This window comes from Penaeus japonicus, unplaced genomic scaffold, assembly GCF_977035675.1.
Source record: "Penaeus japonicus unplaced genomic scaffold, GWHDUDI00000001_assembly GWHDUDI00000002, whole genome shotgun sequence".
In the NCBI taxonomy this organism is placed as follows: domain Eukaryota; kingdom Metazoa; phylum Arthropoda; class Malacostraca; order Decapoda; family Penaeidae; genus Penaeus; species Penaeus japonicus.
The window spans coordinates 13,399,311-13,411,810 of NW_028234404.1; the positions used below are offsets into that span (position 1 = coordinate 13,399,311).

Genomic DNA, 12,500 nt, shown 5'->3' on the forward strand with positions numbered 1-12,500 from the left:
AGCACACGTATTAATAGAACGCCAGACTGCATTCAAGAGAGTCAACAAAGCTAAGCGCAGCTACTAATGTCGAATAAACCCGCACGGCGACACTGCACCCGACGGAAAATGACAGTATCTCGAAGGCGCGCGAGATAAAACATCAGTTTTGAATTTCAAATGCCAGTTCAAGTAACCTTTAAGTACGTAGCACGAATAACAGGGGGGGTTCTTTAGCGGGTCTTCTTGCCCACTCAGCCCATTCAGATAATTTGCATGTGACATTTCAAATTCGCCCGGAGATAAACAAATGCCAAGATGACCCGGATGTGGATGAGGTCATACGGATACCTCTGCGACATTGTTCTCGCCGGCAGCGTCGCGGCGAGCGCTGCCACCCCCCTCCCCCCTTTCGAGACAATGCCGCCCCCTTCCGAGAACTTTTGCTTCCTCGGAGTCGTCACGGAGACCCTCCCCCCTCCCCCCTCTATTATCCCATTGCCCTCCCTTCTCCCTTAAGCCACACGAACTCCCGGTGCCTCGATCTGCGCAGGGTCAGCCTTGGCACTCTTATGGCACTCCGGCGGAGTTTGAGGTAGCAAGATCGGAGCCGAGGGTGCGGAGTCGGGTGACAGGGTGACTCGAGGAGCAGAGGCTGTGACGTCACTCTCCAGCTGACTAACTCATCACTGTTCGCCGAGGGGGAAAGGGGAGGGGGGGAAGGGGGAAGGGGAAGAGGGTTGGAAGAGCGTGGCGAAGGAGGGGTAAGGGGGGTGAGGAGAAAAAAATGATCTTCTAAGCTCCCTGGCCGATGCTTAATGACGTTGTTACAGTTATAGCATGTGTAGTATGGATGGCTTGACACTTGTTCGTGTAATCAAAAGAATCGTTTCTAGATCGGGTCTGGTTTAGGGGGACGGGTGGGGGGGGGGGTTGACTAGGCTATAAAAAAAGGGGGGGAGGTACAAGGAGATAGGAATAGGGGACGGAAGGATTTTGCGTAGATCTGAGGCTATTTCTAGGAGGGCCGTGCCATACTCAAATTCACATGCGGGTTCACTGTGTAGTACGACTACCGAAATCAGTCCCGTAATGACTGTGTACGGTTCTCGTGTTTCCTTTGGCCCTTGAGGACGTGACTCTGCCATGTGGTGGAGCTATCATGGCCCCTCCATTAAGGACAACGCCGAGTGTAGCAACCAGATGGTAACCTGTTAACAGCTGGTCTCGTGACGTCATCCAAGCAACATATCCGGCGTCATGTGATAGCGTTACCATCGTGTGGACGTAAGTGTACGTGTAAGTGCCTAGTATGCGTGTTCGAAAGAAAGTGTGTGTGTGTGTGTGTGTGTGTGTGTGTGTGTGTGTGTGTGTGTGTGTGTGTGTGTGTGTGTGTGTGTGTGTGTGTGTGTGTGTGTGTGTGTGTGTGTGTGTGTGTGTGTTTCTGTTTCTCTATAATGTCTGCGAAGCATTCAGTCCACGTGATCAACAATTACACCTGACGGCCACCCGTAGAGGCATGTTGACGCGCGAAACAAAAGGTGATAAAACATCACAATAAAACACTCAGCTTCATGACAGGTTCGTTTAGCGCGTCGATGTCGGGTTCGCTTGTTACTGTTGGACCAGACTTTTGAGGCGGGATAATAACAAGTATCCATAAAAAAAAAAAAAAAAAAAAAATAATAATAATAATAATAATAAAGATTCTCCTGGCATACACTTATTACTTATTTTGGGTGACGCGATATGTTATACTTCCACCACACACCCCTTTTTCTTATAATATCAAGTGACGTCAATCGCTAGTTAATGTGTACCTTATTGATCAAACTGTAGTTGCTGCGTCATTCAGATGGTTCGTGCACTGTTATGGCCGTCATAAGCCCGCCTTCCAATCATATATTAATACCGTGACGCCACGCACCATGCAAGGCAGATGGAGGAGGTTGTAATTCATCTTTTTTTTTTTTTTAAGTAATGCCATTTTATTGTAAATATGTCTGGATGCTTGCGGGAAAGACCTAAGGTTTATCAGGATACTTGTGATCCGTATTGGGAATTTGAGCCACGAGTCACGAATGGCCAAGTGATCCGTGGAGACATCTGTTGTCGTTTATAGAAACAACAAGAGTGTGCAGCACGCAACAGTCCCGTAGCTATTCTCCCTCCGCTATAAATAAAAGAGACCGAAAATAGCCGCAGATACTGTTCGAGGACGAACCAAATATGTAAAGTCCACAACCCATCCCCTTGTGAAGGCTTAAAGAGAGAGCGCAGGGATAGAGCGAGAAAGAAAGACCGAGAGAAACATGGCGAGAGTCTTAAAGCTGGCCTGTCAGGGCAGCATGAATGGAGGCCGCTGGGAGACGGGTGCGCCGACGCGGCCGGACGACGGCGACGACGACGACGGGGCAGGCGAGGGTGGCGGCGCTGGTCGATACGAAGTGGGCCTCCCCTCCCCCCTCCTCCCCCTCCTCCTCCTCCTCCTCCTCCTCCTCCCCTTCCTCCTCCTCCTCCTCCTCTCTTCCCCTCTTCCCATGCTCCCTTCTCCTTCCCCCCCTTCCCCCTCCTCCCCCCATGCTCCCTGCTCCTTCCACCTCCTCCACCCCCACCTCCCTCGCCACCGTCGCTCTCTCTCTCGCTCTCTCTCTCTCTCTCTCTCAGCTATCACGACCCCCTCGGAGACTTAAAGATGGCAAGCTCACAAAAATATAGTGTTGTTGCTGCTGAAGTCTACGGTCTTTTTGCGCCGTCGTTTGTCTATGCATTGGCTTTCGTTACGTCACCGTATCTATTACCATCTCATTTTATCTCCTTTGCATTCCTGAAGCAACATCTGGGAGTCTAAGTCTGAGAATCTCGCTTTTATAACTAGAACATTTTTTTCTTGATTTGCTTTCAGTTCTATCTCTCTTTTTCCCTACTCTCTCTCTCTCTCTCTCTCTCTCTCTCTCTCTCTCTCTCTCTCTCTCTCTCTCTCTCTCTCTCTCTCTCTCTCTCTCTCTCTCTCTCTCTTAATGTATCTATCTGTCTGTCTATTAATCAATCAATAGATCTATTTGATATATGAAGTATAAACACACAACACACACACACACACACACACACACACACACACACACACACACACACATATATATGTATATGTTAATATAAATATATAAATATAAATACATATATATATATATATACATATATATACTTATTATATATATATATATATATATATATATATATATAATAATATATATATGTGTGATAGTAGATAGATGTGTGTCGCTCTTTCTCTCATTCATATATTTTCTCTTCGTGCTCTCCTCTAACCTCTCCCTCTCTATATCCCCCATCCATCCATCTCTCTCTCTCTCTCTCTCTCTCTCTCTCTCTCTCTCTCTCTCTCTCTCTCTCTCTCTCTCTCTTTCTCTCTCTCTCTTTCTCTCTCTCTCGTGGTATAAAATCCCCTTCACGTTTGTACCTCTCGAAGGCCCCGCGTGGCCAGGCTGAGGCCGCGACCATATGGCAGCCGCTTTCCTATAGCGTGCTGGACTTACGGCTGAGGATGGTGGATGGTGGTCTTCCCGCCGCTCGGCTTGTGTGGCTCCGCGGATCGGCGTCTGTTTCTGCTTTGTGTTACGGGTTTGATTTGTGTCTGCGTTGGGGCCAAGGGTCTGCTGTTCTTGGACTAATGGAGACTGTGAGGTTTCCCTGATTTATGTTACTTGGTTTCATGGTGGTTCATTTGCGTCTGGAGGCGACATCTGGCGGCGAGGGGTGCGTGCAGTTGACCAATGTAAACAGTACAATCATCGTCGCTTTCCCTGGAGACAAGCAGGCTGGATTCATGAGATGACTGACAAGTGGGCGCATCATGGCAGTGTATACACGCGTGTCTCGGATGCCTGAGGGCAGCAGGTGGGCGTGCGGGCGGCGTGGGTGTGGCACGGAAGGAGGAAGGGGTTGATATTGGCACCCAGGGCCACGCGGTACCAAGTGCCTCAACATGGCCAGCCCGAGCACCACTCTGATGTACTTGTCTCTCTGGCCCGCTACTGGCACGCTCTTTTGGCACTCAGGATGGCCGTGCGGCGCCATACGATCTCGAGTGGCGCTTTTGTCTCTTACAAATTATTGTGATATTTAAAGTAAATAATATAAGTTATTGCCGGATGACCCCCCTCTCCCCATCCCGCTCTCGAATAAACCCTGTCTAAAGAAAAGCCCGCTGCGTCAGTTTCCAGGGAATGGCAATCCAGTGATGGCAGCTTTCCAGGAATCGCAATAGCCATCCAGGAACGAACCTCGGTAGACGTAAACCCCCATCAGTCACAATCCTCCAAGAATACAGCCGAAGGTTCCCAGAAAGCGCTACAGTTTCGCATACAGCTGTCGATAATTTCCAGCCAATTTCCCTGCTCGGCTTTTAAAACATTTGTTCCGGCGCTTCAGATGTGCATGCTTGTCCGTACATTCAGGTGAAGTCGTATGTAAATAAGGGAGAATCGACAGGTGCCACGGTTAAGACGATGTCCTTCCTGCTAAAGCGCCCTCTCTCCAACCACATCCTGCGTCCTTAAGGAATAGGACTCAAGGGGAACATGAGGGAGTGGGGGGAGGGGGGGGTACGAGGTCGAGGAAGTGAGGGGGCGTAGATCCCACCTTCGCAGGAGGAGAGGAAGAGGGAGACGGCGGAGGGGGAAGAGAACACTTCACGAAGAGGGTTAGGAGGGGTGGGATGGGGGTGGGGGAGGAGGAGGAGGAGGAGGGGCAGGGCACGAGGCACTACCGGCGGATAACAAGAAGCGAGGGGAAGACACAGAGGGGCAAGGGTGAGGGGACCCGCAGGGGGAGGGGGAAGGAGGGGAGGTGGGTACGAGGAGCTAGGGGGCCGAAAGGAAGTGACAATGACAGGCAGAAGTACAGGGATCTGAAAGCGCTGGAGAGCAGGGAGGATGTGGCGGACATAACTACACTAGTGGGTGCAGGTGTGTCAGGTGTCAGCGTTGCGAACACCTGCATCCGGACGGTGGTAAGTGTCTGACGGTGAGGGAGGGAGAGGCTGGGGGAGAAGGGGGAGGGAAAGGGGAGGGCGGAGGACTGCCTATCAGCGAGCAGTTCAATGGAGTTAAAGAGAGGAGGGAGACGTTGGAAGCTGGGGAAGACGGTATCAAAACATAGTTAAACAAAGGATTGATTTGGTTGCAAGGGTCTCTCGATTTGGTTGCAAGGACCTCTCAAATCTATAAAGACCCCCCTACCCCTCCTCATCACCCTCGAGAGGCACTATACACATAAAACACCTGTTTCAAAACAATGAGTCAAGGTCGCTCTTCAGGGGGTTACGACTTTGCTTAAAGAAATGGCCTTGGAGAGAGAGAGGGGAGAGATAGAGAGAGAGAGAGAAAGAGGGAGAGGGAGAGGGAGAGGGAGAGGGAGAGGGAGAGGGAGAGGGAGAGGGAGAGGGAGAGGGAGAGGGAGAGGGAGAGGGAGAGGGAGAGGGAGAGAGAGAGAGAGAGAGAGAGAGAGAGAGAGAGAGAGAGAGAGAGAGAGAGAGAGAGAGAGAGAGAGAGAGAGAGGAAATATAGAAAATACATACAAAAACAATAACAGAAGGAGTACACACCACTGTAATTTCCACAAGCGGCGAATGGAGGAGACACGTGCAAACTCAGTCAGAATGACACAAAACGTAAACCATGGAATGATACCCTACAACCACCGGGCTTCACAGACACGTATGCAAGACCTCGAAAGCAATAAAATATAAGTACATTCCGTGATCCCATTACATCGCACGTCTACAAAATCCAACAAAACAGTTTCGTTCAGAGCCACGCCCCCTGCACGCCGCAACCGTTCATTAAAGTAAGCTGAAGGGTTCATTCATATTGGCGCTCGTCCATTCATCGAGGTATACGAGCCACAGGTGTAGCAACACATGCGGCCCACGAGAGTAGATTGGCTGTGAACACTTGTGCTGAATGTGCGTTAGCGGGCGCCGGAAGTAACGGTTATGTAGGAAAAAAAATCATACATAGGATGTATATATTATGTGCTTTAGCTGTTGTCCTACTCTGTACTGTGTTATATTTTAACTGAATAAGCGTTATCTTGAGCTTTCAAGGGAATGGATGGTGATGGAATAGCTTGTGCAATAAGGATTTTTGTATTGCAGAAATATAATCTGACAATAAAACTGAATGATCATAATGATCATTACGAGTGAACTGTGAACATAACCTCTTCCGGATACGGATATGCAAAATTTTCTCCGAACGTTCTTATCATACATATCAGTCAATTAATTACTACACCGTGGCTCCGCTTTAGCTGAACCAATTTTCGGCTATCAGCGAGAGAGGGAATTGATAACGAATGTCCTTGCTTGCGTCACATCAACGTCACGTCGCCCCGGCTTGCGATTGGTGGGGAGACGTACGATAACACTTGCCGCACGCACTCCCTCCGCCACCCACTGCACGGTTGCCAGTTAATCTTTGACACGTAGCATTCTCTTTCATAACTCTGGCCATGGGAAGAGTTAATAGCATATTGTATGTATCCATGTCAGTGGTATTGCTCTTAACAAGTGTGTAAATGTTTTGTTTTGTTTGTTTGGTTTTTTATATAATTTCAGTTGGAGTTGGAATAGGAAGAATAACTAAGACAAATAGGCAACTGTCCGATGCCGCGGCTGCCAGAAACACACAGGTTAGAAATTCCACTCCTTTTCTTAAAAATAGCATTGTATCACTTCAGTAGAATGCTATTTGCGCTTGTATCAAAATAGTATTGAGAAAGCGTCACGCGAAATTTATGTGTATATGCATATATTTATGGCGATCCGTCTTGCGCTTTCATGCAGAGAGAAAGATACATGTGAAAATATCAAATAAATGAAGACGCGATTCACAGGATCTGATAGACGTCATTCCTTCGAGTTTCTCGGAACTGATTAAGAAAAATACGATGACCAGGAATCACGAATGCCCCAATTTATGTACAATCAGATATCTGCGGTAAAATACCTGTCTCTTTATGGATGGCCCTTACGAATGGATTTGACACTCGACTTACTACAGTCCTCGAAACATGTGTGATTTTGAAGTCGTGTTCCCGCCTCATTCAGATCTTGGTAGCTCATCTGCTGACCTTGCTATGACATATCTTAACCCCGACCTTGCCTCTGTGAACTGCCCCTCTGTGGCACTAGCCTTACCTGACACACTCGTACTGCAGCTTATGCTTTTCGCACGCCAGTCTAACATTTACGCAATTTGGTTTACTGGTATTCCTCATGCGTTCTGGCTCTGTCTGTCTGTCTAACTATCTTTCTGTCTGTTTGTCTAACTATCTGTCTGTCTGTTTGTCCCCCTATCTCTCTTTCTCTCTCTCTCTCTCTCTCTCTCTCTCTCTCTCTCTCTCTCTCTCTCTCTCACTCACTCACTCACTCACTCACTCACTCACTCACTCACTCACTCACTCACACACACACACACACACACACACACACACACACACACACACACACGCACACACACACACACACACACACACACACACACACACACACACCTCCCTCTCCCCCCCCCCCTACCCCCCAGCCTACAGCTTGCTGCTAGGGCACACTCCAGGGACGTTACCAATCAGGCATACTAATCGGGTGTGAGTTGTGAGGATGCAGGCTAGGAAGTGGATGCTGTGAGCGGGGAGAGCAGCATTCCGACACACCCGCCAGGAATGTCTGTAGGAACACTCTCTCACACACTCACACACTCACACACACACACACATGTGGAAGATTCTCTCGCACGCGCGCACACGCCATCGTGTTCTCCTCCTTAGCTAGGATTCTGGAGACAAGATGGCGAGAAGGAAAATTGCAGTGTTCACGAGATCGAAAAAAGAGAGTTGATGCAGATGGCAAGTGGTGTTAGGCACCGAATAAACAACGGCGGTAATAAAGTGACGTCACAACCTGTCTGGCAGTGCAGCTGGGCATGTGCCAAGTCCCGTACGAACGCACGAACACAACTTCTTACCAACTTTCGCCAGATGACAAGCTATATTGTTGCTTTACTTGAGGACTTTCACTTATGCTCTTGTAACTGGGCTGGTAATAGATCTACATTATGTTAAAAGTATGTTTCTAAGTGAAAACACAACAAAAGAAAGTAGTCTATGGTTATAAATGAGTTAAAGATTGTTCTAGGTAGGACCGCTCCAGTGGGCAACCCTCAAACACTACGTCATCTTTCGTCACACTACGTCATCTCCCAAAATGGAGGCATACGTCATCTTACGTTAGCCTGCACTACCTGGCGAGACGGTACAATGCATACTAATAAGATGTGACGTAATGGGCGAGTGGGCGGACGGGTTCTTGTACTGACCAATTTACGATGCGGCTGCCAACTTATAGTCTGGATGTCTGCAGTCATGTTTGTGAAATTTATCCTTTTCCTTTCTGTCCTTCTCTTGTTCTCTCTCGGCGAGACACTTGTTCCGCCAAAATAGCCTGAACTCTTACGTGGATGCTGCATCAATGGAAGGCCTATATATACCAGTTACTGTTGCTGTTTGGTGATACTTGCTGATTAAACCTGGAAAACATGAACAGGAAGTCAACAAAACAAGAGTACTTTCGGGCTTTCATTGTGCCAGGGGTAGGTGGGCTGGGCGAATGTATTTTTTCGAGATGTGATTTATGTCCCTCGATGTTATTAATTAGCAATCATAACCTGTTGGTTATTGATAACAAATCTAAAACATGTGCGAGTTTTATGTCTGAGATATCCCTTAGATAAAGTGTATGGCTGGCGTAATGCAATGGGCTCTACCCTCTGTGAAAAAAGATAATGACAAACATTAGTACAAAATAAAAACAGATATAAATAGATCATACCAAACCCAAACTGTAAAAGAAAATAAAGAAAAAGATGCAATGCTCGTGTTGTGGAATCACCGGGCGAGCAGGTAAGTTGCCAGATGTCGACAGAGAAGAGAACAGGGTAGGGCATGACATCATCGCCTCAGTCGCTACGTCACCCCACGTCATGGTGTCTGCGGTGCCGCGCGACCAGATGCTGCCCGAACAGCCCTTTTTCGCGTACCATATCGGGCGCATTACCACCTCTATCTAAATCATGCACGCCCAAAAACTGATGCTTGGACTAAATCTCTCCTCCTCTCTCTTTTGTTTCCGAGTTTTAACAATTCCACAAGATAGTTGACTTTAAAAGAAAGCGTTTGTATGTAACTGATGTTTGTATGACCATGTGTGTCTAGCACCAAGGTAATTGTTGTCAAACTTGGTTCATGAAGAGCTGGCTCTTGAATATATCAAGCTCGAGTCAAGGACGGACTAAATAAGCCCAGACGAACAGAGAATTGAATAACTACGACCTCGGAGGAAAATGTTGATGATCATGACTAATGTTCAAAACAATCCAGCAGTCTTGAGAAGATTTGTTCTAATCGTTACCAGTCTCGAGAAGATTTACTCCAATCGTTACCACGTTAGAAGAGTGGCGAGGCGCTGGATTGAAACGTAAGAAGAGAGGAGAGGAGTTTCGCACCAAAGTTTTTGTTTAAGGTTAATGTTTTAAGTGAGCAACATGGCTTTCTGGGTGTGAGCTGGTCCAAGCGTCTCTCAGACACCGATGCTATGACTGGTGCCACGCTGAGATAGCGCCATGCGTGCTTTGCCATCACGGGACTCCCGCCGGCTTGGCACAGGGCAGCGGTATACACAGGCACTATCTCTAGGTCGACCCCTAGCCAAGCAGTGACAGAACGCGGCTATTCTTAGTTATTTCTGTTCCCGAATTAGTCGGTGGCATAGGATTCAATTGGCACCAGGAAGGAGTAAAACAAAAAAGAGAAGCAAAAACCCTTGCGTTGGCACTTCGCAACAAGGGCCACGTGCCAGCATGGATGTGCTAGGATACGTAATCGCGAATCATGCACTTAATATAGTAACTAAAAGTCAGACGCGAGCCAGAATTCCCGCGCCGAACAAGTGGTGGTAGGTTAAGTAATGCCTCTGGGTATGTTGCTTCTATGCTACCTATGTTACACTCATCACATCAGACTTCACAGCAAGGGAGAGGGAATAGAATGGTGGGAGGGGGAGGGGAGGAGGGGGCACAGGCACACACACACACACTTCAAGCACACACACAAACACACACACACACACACGCAAGCACTGACAAGCAAGTCAAACCACGTTCTACCTGACTCTTGGTGGCTCATATAGAGTACGGAAGACCCGGGAACGTTTGAACGGAACAGTCATAAAGTCGTACTTTGTTTTCATCATCCGACTGTGAGACCTGCAAGAGGGAAGTTGGCAGAGTAAACACCTCGGGAAGGGTTGGAGGCTACGCGGGCATGACAGAACGGGGTGGGAAGTCGCTCTTCTGTTTTACTTTTCACTCCCAACACGATAAAGGTGAGAGGACTTCCGGCGAGCGATAACTAATCTGCCTCCGGAACCAAAAGATTAGAGTCCCCTCCTCACCCCCCTCCCTCCCTTCCCACGATAACAGGTGGCTGCTAGCGAGTACACTTGTGTTGTTGCGTGAGCTGGATATTATGGCGTCGGTCTATCTACCTTCCCCCCCACCACCCCTCCCCCACATTCATCGTTCGCACCTGTATCGCTAGTTTCGACAGATGTCCAGATGTTGCACTTGTACAGCCTGCACCACTGAAGGTTAACCCCGTTCCAAGGACACATGCACTGAACCCCCAATAACCTTGAGCAAAAGCCAAAGTGCAACAACCGCGGCACAGTGTTGCATCCATGAGTGTAGGCCTATGTATAGAGACAGTCGATGCATGCCTCGTGTTGCCATGCACTAACCATTCCTTCACGTGTGTCCTGGGGTCACCACGGAGATGACCTGCATGAGGAGGCGCTATAGGTGCTTCATAACCATGTCCAGCATCGGCCTGGTGACCCGGCACTGTCACATACACCTCCACGTGACACGAGTGTACCGCACTGAGATAGACACCATGACATGACCGTGTTACCGTCACCACCATCTGTCAGTCACTGAGGGGTCCCGCATGCGGCGCGGGCGCGGGGGCACGAGGCACTGGGCAGGCAGGCAGGGCACCGGGTATCTACCACAACACGCGGTGAAAGCGGAGGGGGCGGGAGATAGAGGGGGCGGGGCCGCTCGAGGTCAACACCTACCTGTCATTGGGAGTGGTTCTGTTGGCCCGAAGAAGGAGGGCATCTCCGTTACGGTAACTGGGGTGTTGAGGCAGTCCTCGGTAGAGCGGTCGAAAACTGATGCATGAGGTAACGGCGAGGGTATACAGTCACTGTTCTTGACTAAGGCATCAAAGCCCATCAAACTGAACGACACAGCTGAAGAGTCTGCCATGGTGGTAGCAGAAATTGGGTCAATTCCGTCCATAATCATCGTGGCAAAGTTTAGGTCGTCCTCACTTGAAATATGTGATGGTGGGGAATCGTCAGGCTGTGGGTTAGACGACCCAGAGCCTGATATGGTTGATGGTGGCACGCGCGAGAGGCACTGTAAAGCCCCAAGCGACCACGAGTCTGCCAGTGGAGCCAAGGCTGCGAGCTAGCTGAACCTCCTACCTCAGCACTGCCACGATACTCACTAACCAGCTCGCGCGTCCGGCCGCCCAGTTTTATGAATGAGACGAGAGCAGCCACCAATGAGCGCGTTTTCTCTCTATCCCGTGACGTCACTGAGACGTCACATTCTCCGTACTCAGGGAGGGAGCAGTCGATAAGTTGCAAGTTATTGAAATCCTCTGTGCGCAGAGGTTTTGTGGCTTAGTTTTGGGATCTTTTTATGTAAGAGCTTCGAAAAAATGCATTAGCAAGAATGTAAATGTTGTATTTCGGTTATAACTTATAGTTTGTTGTACACGTGCAGTTGATGCCGTGAGCCTGGTGTTGCTGCCACTACGTCATTGTCCCGCGCTGCCTCATAACCATATTTGGTAACCCGAGTGAGACCCGAGTGCGGCCGAACATGTGACGTCATCCCCGCGCTCGTTTAACTTTATTCTACATAACATAGGCTTATTACGGTTTGATACAGACGTGAAACAGCTATCTGCCCAGTCCTGTCTCACCTACGGTATTGGTAGACAGTGCCTACTTACTGCCAGACACATGTCTCGAGCAGTATCATGTCGTGTAGTGAGGAGGTGGCCCACGCGATGGCCCACCAGAGGTGTACACTGGCGCGGGCGGGTCTGCAACCACCCCTTATACCTGACCAAGTCACGTGACTTGCTGGGTGGAGAGTGGGTGTGCTCTCCACGTGGGCACTGACCTCCCCACATAGAAGACTTGTCCAGCCACTGAACGTTTGCGAAACGTTCCTCTTGTCTTGCCGTTTGCCCTTTCGCATTTCCATTTCTCATGTCTTACCGCGGTTCTCGTTTTAGCGACTTGTATAAATATCACGGGTATTAGGTGTCATCATCATCTTCAAGTGGCTGTTTCAAGTGTGTTGTGAATC

The 12,500-nt window shown here is 48.9% G+C and overlaps 1 protein-coding gene across 5 annotated transcripts in view; it reads right to left on the minus strand.

The window, feature by feature from the left end:
- LOC122259008 (uncharacterized) overlaps positions 1-12,500 on the minus strand; it is a 100,345-nt gene that overhangs the window by 8,540 nt on the left and 79,305 nt on the right. Inside the window, exon 1 of one of the 5 annotated variants that reach the window (XM_043025444.2) lies at positions 11,189-11,659. The exons of 3 other annotated variants lie outside the window; for them this stretch is intronic. In XM_043025444.2, coding sequence (XP_042881378.2) covers positions 11,189-11,420 — 232 coding nt within the window. In that variant the 5' untranslated portion in view covers positions 11,421-11,659. Of the gene's footprint in view, positions 1-10,217; positions 10,609-11,188; positions 11,660-12,500 lie in introns of those variants that run through there. One more of the 5 variants, XM_043025446.2, reaches the window with a different exon arrangement.